The following is a 23,174-nucleotide window of genomic DNA, read 5'->3' on the forward strand; positions in this document are numbered from 1 at the left end:
CTCTAACTTGTAGCTGTTTTTTTAAACGTTATCTTTTGAATTTAATATGAATTATGGAGCCATTTTTGTCAACATTTGTTTCCCCCGTTTTGTACAATAAATTATTGTTTAAAGTTTCAACAAGTTTCTTTTGGAGTGTGTGACACAAGTGTGTTTTGAAAACGACCGCGGACTGTCACCTGCTCAACGCATCAGTACCTTCGGATGCCATGACAGTAATAGCCAATAATGTCAAAATATCATTTACAGACCGATTTAACAGACGATCACTGCTGCCCGACCCGCAGGTCCATTTGCGGGTCCCGTGGGTTACAGGTCGACCCGCGCATCACTACTCAGCTCAGTCTATAAGGCTGTACACAACAGTAAGGCTATAGACATTATATTCTATTCAGGCCGGCAGCACTGCTGATTAACCATTTTATTGCAGCACAGAGTGTCTACCAGCAACCAATTACTTGCAGAGGCTTCCTACAACTTGTTTCAACGGTTCCAATTTAATCAGAAGACAAATTAAACAGGATGACTAGCCAATGTGAAAATCAAAAGAAAGCATAGAATAATGTACTGAAGGAGACTGTTGTGCCATCACATTTTTTTGTGGTTTGAGAGCAAAGATCAGGTCGCCGTTGTGCAAAACTCCGCAATACAATTAGGTCCGAAAAAACCCCGGAGTCCCCCAGCTTTCTGTCTAATGAACGCCAATGGCGCATTTCTAATTTCTTTCTCCGGTGCCTCCATCTTTGTCTTGATGAACTTCTTGCCAAACGCTGCTGACTGAGACCACTCCTGACTTCACCAGAAAAAAACCCATCAGCACCATCTAGTGGACTGAAAAAACAATTTATTTTATTATTCTAGTACCAAAAGTTGTATTAAAATGTGTATTTGCCAAAATTAATAATGTTATGTATAATAAACAATCGACACTTGGCGTCCGTGTATTGACACAATATTACCACGCAAAATGTCGCAATGCTATGCTGCACTGATTTTTTCCCCTACCCCTACTATCTGTACCCATGATAAGTTGTGCGAAAGTTAAGGCAACAGAGTTATAACTTGAAGGGAAAAAATATATCAGAATAAGTCTGGGAGAATTAATTATTGTACAGATTTATACTGATGGGGAGCTACATAATTGACTATTATCATTTACGGAGAAGGGGTGGGAATAAATAAGTTTGTACTTCCTCCCACTGCTTTTTGGACATGTAAGCCAAATCCTTATGCTGTCTCCAGTTTTCATGCTTCTTTTAGTAAACTGTTTCTTTATGTCTGTCTACCACTGTATGATTATTTTGTTTATTTGCTACTTACATGTTTGAAAAAAAAACTGCTACTAACTAACTAACTAGCTGTAAATCAGGTGGAGGTGCATTCAGTTATTATGGGCCCGCTCTCTGGGACAAAGTATCATGATTGATGATGTCCCACAACTGTGTTGTCTTTTAAAAGCAAGCTTAAGACCTACCTGTTCTCTCAGGCCTGTTGTTAGCTAGTGCTTTAATTTCTCTGTCTGTGTCTTGTTCCTTCTCTCTTTCTTGGTATGTGTGGGTGGGTATGTTACGTTGGTGAGTGGGCAGGGATTGAGCAATTAATATTTGAGTCTTCTAATTATTTTTTATTTTTTCTCTTTTTAAAATGTGTATTCATGCCTTATTTTATTTTGTTCATATTTGCTGTATGTGAAGCACATTGGGCTTAAATTGTAAGAAATGTGCTATACAAATAAAGATGATTTCACCTGATTTGCAGAGTGAGTGAATACAAACTAAAACTAAGTAAAACATTTAGTCAGACACTCACAGTGCAGCTCTCCTTTGTCTGCTCAGTCACTGCTTCAAGCAGAGATCCCTCAGTTGAACCCCATGACCTCACAGCAAACACCAATTCGTCAACAGGCTGAAGACAAGGCAAACAGTCCAGTGGAAGATCTTCATCTACATAAAAGACAAAAAAATAAGTGAAATATGTACATATCTATACTTTGGAAATCCAGGAACATAATTGCATTTTCTAAAGGTTGCAGTGTAACAAAAGAATTACGTGATAAAATCCTATATATATTAGGCAAAATAGTAGTAATAATCATACACACGTAAACTACTGGATTAGAACAATAAGTCTCTCTGCCGAAAAATGAACATTACCTTCAAATGCTTTTACAATGAGCATTAATCATTCAGTTCTGAACTAGCTTAAACCTTTCATTATGTTTGAAAAACACTTCATATGTTAGCTAGTTTCTGCCATAATGATAAAAGTATGTTTAAAAGTTCAGAGTGTAGGACTTAAGGGGATATATTGGCAGAAATTAAATACAACACAGTTTGCCTTCCCAAATACAAAAAAATGATCTATATATGTGAAGAGCGTCACGTAGGTTTACATTTCCAAAGGTTTATGACAAAATCACTCGACGACGACTCCCATGTGCACGTGCCGAGACAGTAGAGGGAGAGACACTGTGCTGCTGCCAGAGGAGCCGCTGAATGAGTTCCCTCTGAGCAGTAAGTCTCTAAAAGAGTCTGAGAAGTAAAACATTCAGGACGGCACAGTTTACTCCACACTACTGAAGCTGCTCCTCTTTTGGTAATAATTTCGCTTTCAGCCATGCTTGTAATCACTGCGCGTAACAGTATGAAGTCAATATGTTAACAAGTCCAAATATTGCAGGTAATATCAGGGATTTCCCTGCCTATCTAAGACAAAAGCGGGCCGCCTGGGTGATTTTGGCCGCCACCTTGGTTAAAACGTGTGTGTGTGCATAGGGGGCGTTCAGGTGTAGCGTCTTTTGCGTGCACAAACCCATTACTTGCAATGCGCACTCACAACCCAAAGCGATGCTGTAGCGGCGCATTCGGTGCGGTGCACAGCTCCACGGACCTGCTTCTCCCTCTGGTGTTGCGTCAGATCCAGGTTCCCCCTCGGGCTGTGTCTCTCCTACTGTTTCCCATGGAGCTCTGTCCTGTTTCAAAGGTGAAGGAAGCCCATACGTGAAAAGACGTTGCCTCCAAGATTTAGAATGTGTATTATAGAAGAGAAACACACATTTTAGGACCGCTGACTTGTATCATCAGAACAGACATGTCCTGTGATTTTCAGCCTCCTTTCATATTTAATAGAGAGGGGACAATACCTGACAGTAATATTCTCAGCTGTCAGGATGTGCCTGCTGTAAAGGGTAAATATAATCATAGAAGGCTGAAAATCACAGGACATGTCTGTTGTGATTATACAAGTCAGCAGTGTGAAGCTCAAGCATGTCGGGGCCTCCTTTCGTATTTAATTAGACCATATCTAAAAGTGCAGCTGTCAAGATGCCCCCCGTAAAGTAACTATTAGCAGCAAAATGTACTTGATAGGGATGCATGATATTGGATTTTCTGACGATATCTGATATGCTGTTATACAACAACTTATCTGGCTGATAACTAGGGGTGTTAATCACCAGAGGCTGCGCGATACAATATTATCACAATACTTAAGTCATGATACAATATTATTGTGATTTTAAGCATATTGCAAGCTGAGTATTATGAGAAAATATATTGTGATATATTGTGATATATTGCGACTTATTACTACTTCTTTTAACTGCATATTATGTCCCCAAAGGAATACTCTACCAACATCTGTATCATTAAATACAATTAAGATTTCAGTCTGTTCATCTCACTTCAGTCACTTTTATTGCAGCAAAATGTATCCAGTGGACTGAAAAGGCAATCGATTATCAAATATTATTCTAGTAGGCTACCACATTTTATTTGTAACGTGAATCATTTACATAATAAAAACCTCTACACTTGGCGGCCATCCGTGTAACAATACGATATTGCCACACAAAAATATCGTGATACTATGCTGTATCAATTATTTACCCCACCCTTACATCATCGAGTCTCTTCTGCAGTGGGATTAACATATTATGCATGGTACTGTTATCGTAATGGCCCACCAGCAGATGGAGGCATGAAATAAAACGCTTTGTGAATGCATGTAATATTCATTTTTTTGTGCAAAATAAAAAGGATGTTTTCTGATTCTGATGGTTCATTTTAAAGCCAACATCAGCCGATGTTGATGACATGCCAATATTACAGTGCATCCCTGGTACTTAACATACGAAAATAAAAGTATTAACTGTGCAGCAAAGTGTTCCCTGTCCTTTTTTAAAAAAATATTTTTCTATCTGATGTTTTTTGGATTAATATTTCTGCTGTAGATGTGCTAGCTGTGCTGATTTTAGCTACTTTATATACTGTTGGGTAGTTTGATGTACCTCAAATATGTGTTTACGTGGTATTTGAGTAAGCTAACTAGCAACATACCACCACTGGTGATGATAAACGGTCCTAACTTTGACCTGAGGCCAGCAGACACAGGTGCCTCTCTCTTGGTGTTAGCTGACGTCGTTTAAAAAATGAGCTCAAAGTTAAGCTACTTTAAACATCACAATAAACCAGCACTTCTCTTAAATACAAAAACAAGACAAACAAAAACAGTCGCAGGTCGCTTGAGAACACTCACCGCTGTTTTGACAAACTCCTTGTTCCCCACAAAAACCGTTATCCACCGGGAACAAAGATAAAACGCAGAGGGCTTCCTGTCACCGTCTCCACCGTCACGTTCCAAACAAACATGGCAGCCGGAAGTGTTCACCTAAAGTCCGTCTTCTTCGTCGTTTTGTTCTATGCAAGCAAACAGGAATACGTTATTATTTATTACATGAAAATAACATTGAAACATTAGATAAATTAGAGTTTCTAGCTTTTAAATGTAATATAATAATATATAAATAAATTAAACTGGATGTTAATTAAATTTTGGTGGAAAATAGTTTAAAAAAATAAAATAAAATAAGAAAGGTAATTAAATTTGGAAATATCTTCAAAAGAGAAGTATTGTCAAATAGGTTATTTTTTTTTAATTTGTCTTCATAAAAGACAGATGCTATGAATAATTATGAACAAATTCTTGAATAAAAGAACAGATTTCCCGTTATTAAGCAATATGATTTTTTTAAAATTGACATATTAGATTAATAAATAACAAATCTGGACTTGTCTTTAAAAAACAGACCGTATGATATTGTATCTGACTGCAATACTACACAAATGATGAAATTATTTAATAGAATAGTGAATATTACATAATATGAGTTTGTTTGTTTTTAATTGACATATTAGATTAATATAAACAAATTAACCTAGCTGTAAATTAAATCTTGATGGACATTTAGTGAAACTTCATAAAAACAGTATTAAAAAAAAATCAAGCTTTTAAAAAAAAGTTAATTAAATTTGGAAATATCTGCAAAACAGAGGTACGCGTTGTCAAAGGATCTGTGAAGGTTTTTTTTTAGGTTAAATTTGGATTTGTCTTTTAAAAAAAAAACAGACACGATGATACTGTATCTGACTGCAGTAAAATACTAATTATCAAATTCCTAAATAAAGAAGCAGATTTTACATTATAATATACTTTTCTATTGAAATATTAGAGTAACATAAATAGATTAACCATGATGTGAAATCAATTTTGATGGGCATTTAGGGGAACTTGTTAAAAACAGGTTGGAAAATCTAGCTTGTCAAAAAGCTTACATTTGGAAATATCTTTAAAACAGAAGAAAGTGTTGTCAGATGAAAGTTTACGTTTAAATTTGGATTTGTCTATTGAAACATCGCATACTATGGTACTTTATCTGAGTACAATACAATACTAATAATTGAATTCTAAATAAAATAGCGGACATTACATTATTATATAACATACCAGGCCTATATAATTGTTATTGTTAATTATAATAATACTGATACTACTACTACTAATAATAATAATAATTTATTTACTTGTTATGTTTTAAAAGCTTGGCTTGGCTTTGTCTTTCGGAAAAAAGCAGTAATTAAATTCTTAAATAAAATTGCTGATCACATGAGAGTAGACGTATGAGAGTAGATTTTACAAACCCTATGAAATAATAAATTATTAAAGTTTCGATTACAACACAGCCTCGCCTTACTGAACCCAACCATTAACTAATAACTCATCTTCGGTTTTAATAAAGTGACATTTGTTGGGAAAAAATCCGATCAACGAAAGAATAAACGCGCCTGGCTTTATACAACTACAACTCCCACAATGCCGTGTCGGGCCGGACTTCACGTGATTAGCTCCATCCGCTTCATGTGACCGTGCTGAGAGGAAAACATGGCGGACGTAGATGTAGCGAAGTCTCTGAGCGGACTGTTGAATGGAATAGCTCAGAAAGTGTATTATAACAAGAGTGAGATCACAGAGGAGCTGCTGAAGAACGAGCTGTACCCGGATGTGTCTCAGGAGGAGTTCAAGGCTCTGCATGAGAAGATGAAAGGACTCCTAAAGGTAATGAAGCACCTTCATCCTGGAAGTAACACAGCAGAAATACTAGCCACAATAAAGTATTTAAAATGTAATTGATAGTGTTTTCTCTGCAGTTTTACAGAAGCTGTAAAGTGTAGTTGAGAAATGTAAGTGCAGCACTTGGAGCAGTATACCTCTACTCTTTTTACTGCACTACATGGGCCTGGCAGCTTTAGTTACTTTACAGCCACGTTACAAACATTTGATGATCTTATAGAACATGATGCATCGCTGTAGATTAAACTACCCAACAGGATATAAAGTATTTAAATGAGCACGACCTGAAACATCTGCAGCAGGAAAATGACACATTAATGCAGCAGTGATATTAATCCAAAAACATCAGATAGAATTAAACACTGACTCTGTGTGTGTGTGTGTGTGTGTGTGTGTGTGAGACCTGTGGTCAGCAGGGGGCAGCACTGCCATTCATACCTGTCAGCGCTGCTCACATTTTAGGTGCACTATAATGTCAACAACAGAATATCAATTATTTTTCTCTTAAAAATAATAAAAATAATAGTGTGTTTATTTTTATCGCACAGTTCATAGAGCAAGTGCAACTCAAGTGCTTTACATTAATCAAATGAGAAAATACAGATAAAAGACAATAAGATAAAGTAGATAAGATACAAATACACAATCACACAAATACACACACACACACACACACACACACAGACATAAAAAATAAAAATCACTTTGGTGCCAATTAATTAATTAAAAGCTACATGCAGGTCTTATGTTATGTGTTGCTGAAGTCTATATAAGCAATGCATGTTTAGTGTTCCTTTATTCATCTGAGTAAAAGTATCATTTATACTCAATAAAATAAATAAAACGAAATACATTTTTTGTTAATTTTTGATTTTTAACAAAACAACTTTCACAATTCCCTGTCTAAACATTGTTTGACTGATAGATCTTCCCCTCCTCCCACCCATGATAACATTCAGAGGCTGTAAAACAAACTATGAAAGTAAAATATATAAACATGAATATTCACATTTAGTTAAAGAAAATAAATTGAAAAAATAATGCAAAAATGTAGTTAAATATTAGATAAATTGAATCAAAAAGGAGAACACCTGCACACTGTTTGCACTTGCAGAAAAAGGTTAAATTTATTAGACTACAACGTTTCGGTCTCGGACCTTCATCTACCTGCCGAAATGTTGTAATCTAATAAATTTAACCTTTTTCTGCAAGGGCAAACAGTGTGTGGGTGTTCTCCTTTTTGATTTATTGTTTGCCCCACCTACGCATGAATAATAGATAAATTACAAATAGTGACTTGTTGGGGGTCTGAAGCGGTACAGCGTGTCCTCTGAGGCACTGATATGCATAAAAACAGGCACAAGTGGGAGACAGAAAAATGTGACGACCAAGACATGTCAGGAATCTGTCCAACACCTCATTTGCAGAGCTCCTAGTTACATACCTAAATACTGTAGGTCAAAAAGAATTTGCAAATCTCACACAGCGTCCCAACTTTTTTGGGAATTTGAGGTTAATTATTTCTGTGGGATTTGGTCAGAATGGTTGTGTCTGACACTGATGTAGTTGATGGACAACTGTGACAAACCTGTGTTTATTTCTAAGGATAAATGCTGACAGTGGTGTCTGATAGGGCTGCTGGTCTTTGTGGTGCACCTAAGCTGATCCTCCTCCGTCTCTCAGTCTATCGCCACAGCAGACATGGACCATGCCCAGCTGGAGGCCTTCCTCACAGCGCAGACCAAGAGGCAGGGCAGCGGTGGGGTGACCGCCGAGCAGGCCGCTGCCCTCTCTCGCTTCTGGAAGAGCCAGCGAGTGCGGGTGAGGGAGAGCTTGCTGGCTCAGAGCCGCTGGGAGCCCGGACTCAGGGGCCTCTCCTGGAGGGTGGACCTCCAGACTGCAGCCAGCCGGGGGGATGCAGCCCACAGCGGCCCGGTCGCCCTGATGGAGCTGGAGCTGGGCAGAGCCGGACAGGTGAGACTGACATCCAGTGTTTCTACCAGTGCTCATTCACTCTCACATTTACACTGGGAACAGACCAGTACAACCTCTACTGCTGCCGTGTTTTCAGGGATCAGTGCCTTGCTCGAGAGAACAATGACCATATGTTAATCAGTCAGTCATGCTGTGTTACCTTGAATTCATGAAGACAACATTTTCTTCTCTCATGCCTCCATGGAAAACTGCAAAGATATTGATTTTTTTGATTGATTGAGGATCGTGTTTAACAACAGCAAAACTATATCACAACATCAGTTTATCCATTGAGCTCTCTCTAACACAACTCATGTCTGGCAACATGCCATTTCTACAGTTCAGTAAGTGCTGCACAAATTAGAAAGTAGTGCAGTAAACTTTATATTCAGTGTTAGTAGATCGTATGCAGTAGGGACACATCTTCAGTCTACACACGATAAACCTTTTATTGTTGCATCAAATAAAATATTTATAATGTACACATGAATTAAAACCATATAAACTTTAACAGTTAATGGACTCGCTGTAATGTAGATGCAACTGCATCAACTTAACATTAACCTTACGTCCCTGTTTATGAGTGTGTTGACATTTGTACGGCTGTGACCAACTGTAGAGCCTGTGGGGTGAGAGGAGGGGAACGTTCTTGAACAAACATGTACTTTCATGCTGTTTAAATACCAGTAAACACTGCCGACAGCGCAGGCGTGAGCTGGTTTGGGTCTAGAAGCCTGGCTGTGGATGCAGCCGGATTATTGGTGTGTTTTAATAAGCCTCGGTCCCATGGGAAGGCTAAATTTACTCAATCTGGGTCCTGGACTGAAAACAGTATTAGAGCCCCTCCCGGGGGCAACACTGCTGAGATGTTGCAACTCTCGATGTGGTGACCTGCATTTCAAAACAAAATCCATTTTGGTGGGAAAAATGTTGGAAGGTGTGTCACTGGCATCTTAAAGTCGTTATTGAATTGACACAGTTGGCAAACAGAGTAGAAAAACTTGTTAGCCACAAACAAGCCCAACCATTGTGTCTGTGCAGCTCCGCCCCTTTTAGTTTGTCTGAGTTGATGATACTGGAAGCGCCTGTTCTGAATGAGTGTGCTGGAAATGATACCAGGTAAAAAGAATTATAGGTAAAATATACCTTGTAGTGTAATCACATCTGTAGATAAGTCAGGGAATGTGTCATACAACATCGATGCAACATCACCGGAGACATATTTGAAGGCAGTGGTTCCAAACCGGTGCAGTCACAGGGTCCAGATTTCTCCTCAGTGATTCAGAGGTCCACACAGTTTTATACATTAAGCATTACACTTGAGTTTGAACATGTCGTCAACCTAGTTTGCAGTCCCTGTCAGGTAGCCATCTGTTAGTCACTCACTCTACAGCAGGAAACAGGACTTCAAAATAAAAGCCCGGTGCTGAAAATTCACTGAACATAAAAATAAAGTGTTTTTTTTTTACAAACTTTTGGAGAGTCTCTGGCGGTGGACCTGCAACCCACCTTTGGACCATGACCCACCAGTTGGGAACCACTGCTTTAAAGGACAGTTCAGTCAAAGATACTGTATTTCCTCTTACTTTTACTGCTGTTTATCAGTCTGTGTTGTCTTGGTGTGAGTTGCAGAATGTTGGAGATATCGGCCGTAGAGATGTCTGTCTTCTATCCAGTATAATGGAACTAGATGACACTCGCCTTGTGGAGCTCAAAGTGCCAAAAAAATACATTTGAAAAACTCAATGTCTCTTTCCAGAAATCATGACCTGGTTACTCAAGATAATCCACAGACTTTGTTGTGAGCAGTTTCATGTAGGAACTATTTTCCCTTTACCAAGCTACACCTTCCAACTGTATCACCGCGCAGACAGAAGTGTGCATCTACTGCCAGCTCACCTAGCACCACTGGGCTAGCTAAAGTTACAGCTCAACCGAGGAGGAAGCCATTAATGTTTACATCTCACGATGTCATGAGCACAAGCCTCTTATCCATGAGTAGACGTACGCTTCCTTCTGCGCAATGAAACGGTCGTTGGGTGAAGTTTGGTAGAAGGAAAATAGTTCCTGCATGAAACTGCTCACAACAAGGTCTGTGGATTATCTTGAGTAACCAGGTCATGATTTCTGGAAAGAGACATTGATGTTGAGTTTTTAAAATGTATTTTGGTGCTTTGAGCTCCAAAGTGGTGAGTGTCATCTAGTTCCATTATACTGGAGAGAAGGCAGACATCTCTATGGCTGATATCTCCAACACTCTGCAACTCACACCAAAACAACACAGACTGATAAATAACTCTACAGGCGGGAGGAAAAATATGTTGTTTTTGATTTTGATGTGAAGTGTCCCTTTACAAAAAGAACCAAAGCAGCAGAGGCAGAGATATCCTGACTTTCAGTCCCTTATGTGGCCCCAAAAAGCTTCCTACGTTTCCCACAGTGCAACTCACTGGCATCTTATATTACTTTTATCAAACCTTCCTCTTACTTGATGTGCAGCGTTCCACATCCACTGTAATTTTTGGGCTTCTGTTGACCATTTGTTGCTGCATTAATCCTGTTTAGAAGAAAATACCCAAATCCATACTGAAGCCTTTACCTGCTACAGTCCTGCTGCTGCACTCTGACGCCATAAACAGTTTAAGACCTGGATTATGCTGATGGATTTTATTATCCAACTACACTGTGGATGATTGATAGGTCTAAGAATGGTTTACCTTGTGTGCTCCTGTTTCAGTGTTTATGATTGAGCTGAATGTTGCAGTTTCATTGGCCAGGAAAAATCAGGGAAAATTACATTTTATTGTTTGGTTTGTTAGATGGGATAGACGCTACAGTGTGTGCCCAGATGTCCACAGTAGATTATCCATTGTTGTTCGAGGGAACGTAAGCGCGTGTGTGGCCACCAGCAGACCTCCACCACAGGGCTCAGTCCAGTGCAGGTCAGGAATCAGCTTTCCTCTCTCCTGCTGTCGATTTAATCAGCAACGCCCAAATCACCAGGCTGTCTGGAGGCTTTCCTGTCTGCATCCTGTTTGTCACTGGACTGATTTTTACATCTTCCACTGTGGCCACAATTCTTCTACCTGTAGCAATATCAAGACCACCTGAAGCAATGACACAAAAATGTGCCTCTACCTGCTGCCATGACCTTTCTTCTCGTGGCAGTGATGCTTCTGTCCAGAGGGTCGACCCTATAAAGATATGAAACGTAGCCATCATGACGTCACACATTGGTTTGTAGACTCCTGTTTTTGGAGCGTTTAAGCTGGCAGCTTCAAAACAGACTGTAATGTAATCAGATTACATCCGTTAAGATCCGAAAAGTTGTGGATGATACCAATGGAGCTGTCCCGTACCGTCCCCATGTTTGGTCCCCCCTCTGTTGGGGTACCTAGCACACAGATCTGGTACTAAAAGGTGGAGCTGTGAACACTGCAGTCTGATTGGTCAGTAGAGGACGGTCACTCTGCTCAGGGCTGAGTTGTGTCTGGTTTTGAGGCTCATGTAACCACTGTTCATACTGTGGAGAGTTTTATTAGTAAACTGTAACTACAAAATGAAAGGATGTTTTGCTGCCTCTCACAGCAGCTGGAGTCTGAGAAAAAATAACTTCATTCACTGGGCCGACTGCCGGCAACTTTTAAGGTGGAACGTTAACTTGTAATGTTACTCAATGCATGAGTTGATGACGTGAATCCATCAGCACACCTTAAATTTCACTGTGACAACTTTGACCATCACTTTAGTTTTTATATGACACACACTTTTAGTAATGACTTTAAAAATATATATTAATTTGGAGCGGATTATGTGAAGGTCATATATTCTAATCCTCACTTCCTGTGGGCTACAGCAACACTAAACCCCTGAGCTTGCCTGAGAAGGACTAAATGCACAAAGCTGCTATTTTTAAATATCCCATGGAGAGAGACTCTCACTGCAGCCTGTTCTATTTTGTTCTGAAAATGTGGGCGTGCAGCCTCGTTCTGTGGACGATAAACCAGGTGCAGACTTCCATCTGTGTCACCGCTGATGAGGAAATACAGCGAGTGCTGGAGCCCGCCCACATTTAAGAGGACTGTTTGTGATGGAAATGCTAAGCGGACCGAGGGTCTAGGTACCATGTCTGAAGGGTCACTGCTGGTTCCAAAGGTACTGGACTGAAAGAGTTTGGTGGGAACAGGGCTTTAGTGTTATCTCTAAGGTTTCTAATATCATGGCTGTATATTTAGCAGATTTCAACAATGTGGAAAAGTTTGCAAGATTTCAGAACGAGACTTCTCCTTGAGCGTGACCTGGTCACAGTGACAAACAGACGAGATCAGTGAAGGGAAGGAGGAAGTAAAAATGCTTCCTTTCTCTGTAGGGTCTTTTCCATAATGTTGGCAGACACTTGAGTATTTTAACATGCAGGTTTTGGCACTTTGGCATTGGCTTCTTTTTCAACTCTTCACATTTGTCAAATCTACAATATTAGGGCACTAATTAGGGAAGGGTTAATGCTGCTTGTGAATATTTTAGTACGTTAAACTAGAAGATGGACCGTAACGTTTATGTGGTTCCAAACTGTTGTGTGATTGTGAGGGTTTTTCACTCTGAAAGTTTAAGTGTTGTCCTGGAGAGGAGTTGACATTGTGTGTGATGTTGATGACAGTTTGCGCTTCAGCAGTCTGTCTCGTGCCCGTTCTCTATGAATCTGACCCAATCTGCAGGTCCCACAGCTCAGAGAAAGTGGGTCAGCAGACTGGAGCAGCATGCTGTCACTGACTCTGCTGTGCGACTGCAGGATATACGCACATTATTATCTGTCCATTCAATTCATGTCTATTTATAGCCAGCAGAAGTAGGTGGAGGAGGTAACGTGTAACACTAAACATCAAGGTGTCCTTAAACTGCTGAATCCCAGAGGAGGATGAGACAATGCCCTTCATCAGCATGGAGGAAACTTCAGACTGGAAATTAGGCCAAAGTGTTTCCATTTACTCCTGCATGAATTATGTTCTCTGATGAAATGAGTAGGTGATTATTATTGTTATCATTTATCGAGGAACACATGCCAAACTCTCTGTTTCCAGTGTCTCAAATTATGATTTGCTATTATTTTATATTTAAGTAAAGTGCAGTCAGAGCTACAGTGAATAACTTTGGGTTGCAGATTATTTTAAATAATGAATGGGTCTCAAATCGTATACTTGTGTTTGAACACTTCACTGTGGTATGTAGTACACTTTGTACCCTGCATACTTCTAGCGTGGTGCACTAATTTCAACGGGGCAGTGTTGTGTTAAGTTGCGTAATGCCATTTTGCATTTACCGGAAGTGATGACGGCTTGGTTTGTTTGTTTTTCAACCGCCTCCTCTTCTCCTTCATCTTCTTTTCAAACAGCAAATTGCAAACAGACAGTGGAGCATTATCGCCAACATTTGACCGCTGATTAAAATGTGCTGCTGTAGCTAAGAGCAAGTAGCTAGCTAGCGCACTCGCATTATTGTTATTACAGACCTAGTCTTGCTCACCAGACCTTTCTCAAGAAAAGAAAGGTCTGGCTGGGCCGACTCTCACTTTAAGATTGGAGAAAAAAAACGCCCCAGCTGCTTGTATTTCTTTCAACCAATCACAGTCGTTCTGGGCGGTGCCACAGCAACGGTGCGCTTGCAAAAATATTGCCGGGGGGAAACAGGTTTTGGTGTAACACGCCCACAAAAATATCGCTTACAGGACGCGAACCATGGCAGAAAAATGGCTACATCCCCGCAAGATCAAACACCGCAAAAGTTAGTCAAGGACGTGTTAAATGGTTGAAAACTGCTACACAACTGAAGGTGGTAGGGCGGGACTTCAGCAGGTGGCTCGTTCCGCCCAATGAGAGGCTGATCTATGCAGCGAACTTCCGCCCACTCAGACCCAACAAACATTACTGACAGCTTCGATTCGACAACAGTATTCGTACTCAGTGCAAAAAACATGTGGAGCTAAGAGGCTCCTTGTTGTTCCCAGCTGCCATGTCAAAAGTTGAAGCTGAAGTGAGAAGTTTGCAACGTCACAAATATGGCGACCATTGAGGGTGAGAAGTGTCCATCATTCCTCACTCAACTTGAAGAACGTTTTGAGTGCGCCAGTAGTACACTGCATTTTCCCATACTATGCAGTGTGGACGCAATTGACCTATGGCTAAGTCCCGCCCTCAAACGCGATGAGCCAATCACAGTGCGTATAGCCATTCCTATAGAGTGTGTCAGGGCTGACGTCATCGCGCTGGTTCCCGGAAGAGAAAGTGAATGGGATTTTTGCATTGCGTTTTGGATTATGTCAGAAAATAAGCTCTGTGGCTAAGCTGCCAGCACTCTCGCCTGTTCGGGGGTGATGACGTTTAATGTCCCCGACAGGGTTTGTAGTCGTACTGAGCAACTTGTTAGCAACCGCCTTTTTTACGACACATAAAAGCTTCAAAATTCAAAAGTAGGGTATTTACTGACGTGTTTTATGTCGTCTAACAAAACCTGAAATTTGCTTAAGCTTTTGTTAACCACAGACCTTATTTGAGGCATTTTACCAAAATCCCATTCAAAAAACGTATTTACTTTTAGACGAGAGAACCCGAAGTGCTAAAAGCGCTAACGGAGTTCCAGGTTTACTGGCACACTCTATACACTCAGACATTCTCTGCCTGGACGTTCGGTTTTATGAGCTTTGTCTGAGATTTTAAGTTTAAAAATGGTCAAACGGTGTGCATGGGGTACATGCAACTCTGGCACAAAGTAACCTGAGAGGCTGGGCGATGAGGTGTATTTTTTACACTTTAAACCACATCTCAACCGAGAAAAGTGTCTCCTTTGGATAAAGTTGTGTGGTAACGTTAGACCACAACATCAACTCAACGTGAATAAGATTAACAATGATGTCTACATCTGTTCTAAGGTAAGTCAACATTGTGTTTGAGGCAACATATTGTCACTTTGCTGGAAAGAAATATAAAGTTATCTTTAACATCTCTAGCTAACGTTAGCTAAAGTTAGCCTAACGTTAGCTCCTAGCTGTGTTGTTCATCATGTCACCTTGTTTGCTGGGAGTTCATTAGCCTATTTTGTTCTAGTTTTGTACTTTGGTGATCGTACATCATTGTTAGCTGTTGTCCAAAGGGCTCTAGTTAAGCTAACGTTAACTTCTGGAGCTTAGCTTCATTAACTTATCTGTAATGGCAGAGATAACAAAGGTTGGCAAACGTTATGCTGAATGATTCAGTGTAAATACTGTAGCACCAAACTAACGGAGAGACACTCTTGGTAAAGATGGTAAAAAGGCCGTTATCCTTTTCTCATATTCTGAGCCAAAAACCTTAACTTCAGTGGCACTTTAACTTGTTGTCTTTGATGGCAACGGCAATGAGATGCAGTTCACAAGCGTACACTGTGACCTGTAAATTTTGGCTTGTAATTTAAGCTTTTCATCGACCTTCTCAACAATAAAATGATGAATATATCCCTCCAATGCGTAGTTTAGGCCCTTTTGGTTACTTCTCAATGACATCTGATCGTTATGTCTCCAAAAATCATCAGTTGCCTCCTGTGAAATGCCGTGTACTGTGACACCTGCCATAGCGCCGCTCACTGAATGTTGATAGTTTGAGTGAGTGGAGGGGGGCGTGGCTTAGCCATAGGTCAGTTAGTGGCCTTGTGCACTCAAAATATAAACTGTTTACTACGGAAGTATGCGATTTGAGACACTGTGTGTACTGTGATCACGATGGTTAGTATTGTCGTCTCGCAGCAAGAGGGTTCCCGGTTCAGATCCATAGTGGGGCGTTCAAACATCAGGGTGGGGGAGCACCTCTGTGAGTTTTCTCCAGGTGCTCCGGCTTCCTCCCACAGTCCAAAGACATGCAGGTTAATTGGTGACTCTAAAAAGTCCATTTACCATTTAAATACAGAAATGCACTGCAAACACAGTCGTGCACATTGTCTTTTCTACTTGCACCGTGTTTCTGTATTTAGTTGTGTTTTCTCATTTTTTTCTGAAGGCATGTGTTGTCATATTGGTGAAGATGTTTTCTATATTTGCTTGTGTTTTGTCTCTAGGCATGTGTTTTCTTATGTTGCAGTGCGGTGAGATCTTGTTGCCACCGTAGTGTTGGAATCCAAAACCAAAGATACTCTGTGATATCACTAAATGGGTGCACAGGTGGCACATAAAAAGCCCTGTAGCATGGTTTCCATTTCTTACGGTTACTGGCAGCTTCTCACCTCCTGATTCAGCCTGTCAGGAGAACATGCCACTGTACAGGTTTCTACAACTGTTTTTATATTACCGCCTGATCACAGCGTTTCAAGCTCTAACTGAACAATAGACGACAGAGACAATAGCTGTATCCATGGAAACCAGGAGAGGGATCATCACGGTGTGACGTCCATTCTTGAGGACAATTGGAGGACACAATGATGGGGGCAGATGGGATAGTATACCCTGGTATTATAGCTGAAGAAGGCTTCATTAAATTTTAAGTAGCATGTAATGAGCACAGTGCAGGTCAGAGAGAAGAGTTCATGTTACTGTTTCAAACTATCCACAGACTTTCTGGTCTGTATGTCCACAGGTTTACAACACAGACAACAGTGTCAGTGTTCCAGGAATAAAGTACGTGTTCTCCCTGTGTCAGCGTGGGTTTCCTCCAGGTGCTCCAGCTTCCTCCCACAGTCTAAAGACATGCAGGTTAATTGGTGACTCTAAATTGTCCGTAGGTGTGAATGTGAGTGTGAATGGTTGTCTGTCTCTATGTGTCAGCCCTGTGATAGTCTGGTGACCTGACCTTACACATATCTATAATTTAGTTTTGAAGTGTTATAATTCCAAGGTAGCATATCTATGATGGAGTATTAGGGCCACATTGAAGAAAAAAAATTCGGAGATTTCGAGAATAAAGTCATAACTGAGAAAAAGTCATAATATTACGAGAATAAAGTCGTAGTTTTTAAGGAAATAACCAACAACAAACAGAATGGGTTAGAGGATGAACCTGCTTGTGGCAGCTGCTCTTTGTCTCAGGTGTGTTACCTCGACACACACATTTGGAGGCAGGGCCGGAGTGGGACTCATTTTCAGCCCTGGAGTTTCACGGCTCAGACCGGCCCACTTTAGATCACGACCTATTAGTTGGAGATGTATGTGTAGTCAGACGCAGCTGCTGAGCTCTGTGGAGCCGTTGTCTCAACCTCGGGTGCCACAGGGACTTCGGCGTTCTCCGTCCACTCTTCTGATGAGGAGGCTTGTCGGTGGTCGATTCCACAAATCGTTGGAGCTGTGCGCGTAATCAGACCACCACCGCAGAGCACCGCAAAGCCGGTGTCTCCACCTCACCAATTCAGCTGCTGCAGAGACTTCACCTTCATACGTGCACTTTGTTAATGAAGAGGCGTGTCGGTAAACGACACAAAATTCATCGCCGGAGATGCGCGCGTAATTGGAGCGCAACTCACACAGCCACGCGGAGCCGCCAGTGAAGGTGGCCCAGGTATAGCGGTAGCAGCATATGTGATACCCAGTGCCATGACTGAACACCGGCCCAATAAAAAAAAATAACTCAAGACCGGCCCTCGCGGCCCAAACGTCAGACCGGCCCACCGGGAATTGTCCCGGTCCTCCCGATTAGCCACTCCAGGCCTGCGTAATATTCCGAGTTCTTTCTCGTAATATTATGACTTTTTCTCAGTTACGACTTTATTTTCGTAATATTATGACTTTTTTCTCATTAAATTACAACTTTATTAGCGTAATATTATGACTTTTTCTCATTAAATTACAACTTTATTAGTGTAATATTATGACTTTCTCAGTTACGACTTTATTCTCGTAATATTATGACTTTTTCTGTTACGATTTTATTCTTGTAATATTATGACTTTTTTCTCATTAAATTACAACTTTATTGGCATAATATTATGACTTTTTCTCAGTTACGACTTTATTCTCGTAATATTATGACTTTTTTCTCATTAAATTACAACTTTATTAGCGTAATATTATGACTTTTTTCTCATTAAATTACAACTTTATTCACGTAATATGACTTTTTCTCAGTTATGACTTTATTCTCGTAATATTATGACTTTTTTCTCATTAAATTACAACTTTATTAGCGTAATATTATGACTTTTTCTCAGTTACGACTTTATTCGCGTAATATTATGACTTTTTTCTCATTAAATTACAAGTTTATTCGCATAATATTATGACTTCTCAGTTACGACTTTATTCTCGTAATATGACTTTTTCTTGGGACGACTTTATTCGCATAATAATTTTATGAGTTTTTTTCTTGTAATATTACCACTTTATTCTCGAAATCTCCGATTATTTTTTTCTTCAATATGGACCTAATACTCCATCGTACATATCCATTATGTAATTCTGGCTGCAATTCTAATTAATGATATCTACAACTCAGATCTTACTAGTTAAAATGTTAATTCTAACTGATGGAAATGTATATTGTAGATATCTACAGTTGTTCTTACATTACAGTTATCATAAATGGAATTCTAGATATCTCAAATTCAACTCTGACTAGTCAAAATGAAATTATTGATATGTCACCTAGGTACTGTAACTAGTAAGAATGTAATTTCAGATATTGAAAACACAGTTGTAACTAGTGGAAATAATATTTGTACTAGTCACAGTTGTGTTTGAGTTAACATATCCAAGTTACATAATGGATATGTAACTTGGAATTATAACACTTGAAAACTGAAGGAAACTTAAAAACAGGATGGTCCTCAGACAAGTTCTGTAGCTCTAAGGATGTGGAGCGTCTTTTTTGTCGATGATTTGAAGAGGCTGTATGGGCGTTCACGTTCTGTGTGTTCAGACTTGACTCAGTTATGACTCAGAAGAAGTACTATGTGTGGGAACCTTTGAGCTCTTTGGGTTTTAAAGTACCTTAATATCCCCCAGCAACTGTGTGTCACAGCCACTGCTGCATTTCCAACACACAAGTGAAAAAGTAAATACATTTTAGAACACTGGCATGTTCCTGTCCCTCTCACGTCACACACCTCTGTTCCCTACCTTTATTTGTCCAGGTTTGTCGTCCTTGTTCTTAACTGTTGCGTCTTTGTTTTGTGTAAGTACATTGAGAGCAATGCAAGTCAAATTCCTTTTGTGTGCACACAGACTTGGCTAATAAAGATTATTCTCATTCTGATATATATAAAAAATAAAATAAGTTTTGCAGGTTTACCCAAATGAAATATCGCAGATGTTTTACAGCACTACATTCAAAGATTTCCAACTTTAAAGTACTAACAAAAAGGTTATTTAGTTGTAATCGATACCCCAAATCTACAGTTTGAGAGTTTAGATTTGGTAGTTTAGTGTTTCACAGAGAAGGCTGCTGTGTATGAAGACAGTTTAATATGGCGCAGAAGAACCACAGTGCTGCATCAAAAAGCGTGGACGAGAGTGTGACGACACTGACGTCAAAATAAAGCAATCAAAGCTAACAAGTTATGAAATCTCACCTGTTTACCGAAGCACTCTGAATGTCTGTGGTATAAATCAGAGTGTGTAATGTGTCGTAATATCATGTCCTCCTTCTGTCTCTCTCTCAGGACTCAGAGTTTGTGTGTCTGGAGTTTGACGAAGCTAAAGTCAACCAGGTGCTGAAGAAGATGTCCGATATCCAGGAGAGCATTGACAGAATCGTTCAGCGCACCTGAAGCTGTGTGCCAGAGTTTTTTCTTCAGACAGCAGAGAGACAGTGAGGTGGGGAGACGACGTCTGAAGAACTGTTTGTTCCTTGCAGATCTGTGTTTGTCAGAAGGGATCCATCGTGGCTTTTGCAGCTGCCTTCAACTGATCAACACACCCACCCCAAGTTTTGTTTACTTTCGTAACCTACTGTAACTCAAAGTGCTGTTTTATTGTTGTGTTTCTTACATCATATTTACAGCCTCCTCTGATAGGACGATGGTTCCTTTATGGTTCCCCTGCAGCACTGTCCTTTTTTAACCACCAGTTTGAAGCAGTGAATAATTTTGGATGATGCAGTGAAGCTGTAAGCGGAGTATACAGTACCCCACTGAAGCAGGGTACTGTATACTCTAGGTATGAAAAACAGATACCGCCCAAGCCTAATACCTACCTGTATTATTAAAATGCTAGCACGTTAACAAAGTTACATCAACATTAATCTCAAAGCACAGCTGACAAAGTCCAGGTCAGACTGATGAAAGTTGGCCTGTTGTTGTCATTAACATTGTCAGGCAGCTGAAAAGAGTTCAGAGCGTCCTGGTCCTTTAAGACAGTGGTGTCACCGTCTGGTCCTAAGCCCTGATGTCAGGAGGATACAGGTACAGAGCACGTGTGGCTCATCGGGACATCAGGACAGGATTTAACACCACAGCTTTGAGAATCATTACACAATCGATCCACCAGTTCAGTTACAGAGTTTCAATCTAAATACAGGTCGTAAACTCTCCACACAGATCCAGCGGGATACACGACTCCCTTTAATTTAAACGTTAATGAGCAAGTTTTATTTTTTCATCTTGTTTTTCTGTTGCTGTGTTCAGGCGGCAGGCTAAATCACTTCACAGGTGGATGACACTGAGAGTAGCATGCAATAAAAGGCCGATGTCAGCTTCACAGTAAACTCAAGTCAGTAAAATTTAAACCATATAAACCTGCTTCAGGTCACAGCTCTACTTTAGATCCACAGGATTGCACTTTCAACCCAACTCAACGTTATGCTCCGACAGTATTGTGACACACTGTATATAAAATGTTCTTATGCAGGTTTGTGCCAATGAAGATTAAAACTTGAAAAAGTTTCCCTTGACTTTTTTATTGATGTGTTTTCATTCAGTTCTTTATCGTGTGTCAGATACTGAAACAAATGTCAGATTTATTGTTTGATGGCCTTCAATACAACAATGATATAACCTATCTAACAGGGAAGCTGTTACAGGTTCAGTTCCCCGTCTATGCTTTCCTCACAGTCACCAGACTCCACTGAGAAAAGCAGTAATTTCAGCTCGGTGAACACGGGAGCTGCTGGTCTACCACTGCCTCAGTTGGTTAGCTAGTTTGTGTTATTGGGTGACTTTGGTGAATCCGAACTAACCCTTCACAGTGCCAGAGTCATGCAATAAGACAAAGTAAGTGTTAAAGCCAGCACCAGACCAGCAGCTCCTGCTTTAGGTACTGTTAAATCAGTTGGCCCGTTTCCACCACAGGAACTTTGGGGTAATTTTACGGGACTAGGGCTGTTGGTGCGTGTCTCCACCGCAGGAACCACCCTTGAAGGACAGAGTTCCGCAACTTTTACAGGGGCTAAACAAGTCCCTGCCTCGGAGTAGGTACTCAGAACGGCCCGATAAACTCCTGGGTGGGGCTTGGAGTTTACTTGGTGCTGATTGGATATACTCAAGGCGGGATGTGACGTCAATAGAAAGCGACAAAATAGCCGGCATTTTTAAAACTCAGTAGACGAGGAGTCGCATTTTTATAGCTTCCACTGCCATGTAAACGAAGAGACACGCCAGAAACTCAGCAACCACCTCAGCTCCTTCCATGTTGATAATCGTCTTTCTTATGTCTGCTTTCTTCTTCTTGCTTCTGCTTCGTACGTTCTTCTTTGTTTGTTTCTTTGCCGTGTCGCCCCAGTCAAAATGGTCGTGCAACGATTACATCACATCCACAGCCCGGTAACTTTACAGGAACCTTCCTCCTACTCTGCCCTCTCAGTGGAGACACAGCGGTTGAGAGGGCCGAGCGAGAGGACGTTCCTGTAAAGTTCCCGCCCCCCAAATAGTACCAGGAACTTCTTCAGTGGAAACGGGCCTAGTGTTTTTCTCAGTGGAGTCTGGCTTTGAAGAGAGCGATACAACAGCTTCATTTCCCTTTTGGAAATGGCTGCCTGACAGCAAAATAAAGCAGTGAAAATATTCTAAATAAAGCATACGCTGAAAGCGTTCATGATTTTTCTTAGGTGCTTAAAGTGTGTTTTGTTGCTGACCCGGTCCACCACAGTAGATCGCTTCCATATTGGACTCTGCCTGCTTCTCCAAACTGGAGCTGATTGACATCTACTGTTTGTGATATACTGTCTGTGGATTAGTATGTGACTCAGCTTCAAAAGATCTGAACTTTGCCTTTAATCCTCACGATGTAGGAAGGTTTTTGAAGTACTTGCAGGGTGGAGTTCAGAGATGTTTTTTGTCTGATGCTTCATTAATGTGTAGAAAAACAGCTCAGTGTAAATATTTCTTTGTCATAATTGCTTTGTAATAAACCTCAGTGACATCATGTTGGAGCATCTCATCACTTTCATTACTGCTCATCAGCTTGTGGCGTCTGTTAACCTTTGACCAGCGCGGTGAGATCTGGGATGATAAGACAGCAGAGTTTCCACCATGAACCAAACTCCTCGTGATTCATGAACAAAGTTCACACTTTGTTTTTCTGTTAGTTTCAGTTGTATTGTACTTTTTACTGCACTACATTTATCTGACAGCTTTACTAAGTCAGTTTTTCTTCCCCCTCCTGTCCAGTAAAAAACACACATCTCCAGATGCGTTGATGTTGAATGTTTGTGATAAACTGAAGATCATGGATTTAGAAAACTCTCCTACTTCTTTCCTCTCGGATCATCTCGAAAATGCATCGTCACAAAGCTGAAAACGGCTGTTTTTCTGACACTGTGTATAGTTGACTTTTTAGAGGTGGGTGGTTCTCACAGGACAGCCACACTACAAACATGATGATCTTATAGAATATGATGCATTGCTGTAGA

General features: G+C 40.4%; 1 protein-coding gene and 1 long non-coding RNA gene across 2 annotated transcripts; one reads left to right on the plus strand and one right to left on the minus strand.

The window, feature by feature from the left end:
• Positions 1-1,374: 1,374 nt before the first annotated feature.
• Positions 1,375-4,647, minus strand: LOC144462593 (uncharacterized). The gene is made up of 3 exons (XR_013490847.1): positions 4,537-4,647; positions 2,836-2,971; positions 1,375-1,943 (listed from the first exon to the last, which is right to left on the minus strand). It is a non-coding gene; the product is annotated as an uncharacterized LOC144462593 (long non-coding RNA).
• A 1,548-nt stretch (positions 4,648-6,195) lies between these two features.
• On the plus strand, positions 6,196-21,218 carry commd1 (copper metabolism (Murr1) domain containing 1). The gene is made up of 3 exons (XM_033623232.2): positions 6,196-6,393; positions 8,092-8,382; positions 19,990-21,218. Exons 1-3 carry the CDS (start codon positions 6,220-6,222, stop codon positions 20,095-20,097), a joined length of 573 nt encoding a protein of 190 aa, XP_033479123.1. The 5' UTR covers positions 6,196-6,219; the 3' UTR covers positions 20,098-21,218.
• The last annotated feature ends 1,956 nt before the right edge of the window (positions 21,219-23,174 follow it).

Source organism: Epinephelus lanceolatus, chromosome 3 (assembly GCF_041903045.1).
Source record: "Epinephelus lanceolatus isolate andai-2023 chromosome 3, ASM4190304v1, whole genome shotgun sequence".
Lineage (NCBI taxonomy): Eukaryota > Metazoa > Chordata > Actinopteri > Perciformes > Serranidae > Epinephelus > Epinephelus lanceolatus.

Excerpts from the sequence above, each read along its gene's own strand:
- commd1 (XM_033623232.2), top strand. The coding sequence starts at position 6,220 with ATGGCGGACGTAGATGTAGCGAAGTCTCTGAGCGGACTGTTGAATGGA. Across the intron at positions 6,394-8,091 it reads AGATGAAAGGACTCCTAAAG|TCTATCGCCACAGCAGACAT; the intron begins GTAATGAAGCAC and ends TCCGTCTCTCAG. Across the intron at positions 8,383-19,989 it reads AGCTGGGCAGAGCCGGACAG|GACTCAGAGTTTGTGTGTCT; the intron begins GTGAGACTGACA and ends TCTCTCTCTCAG.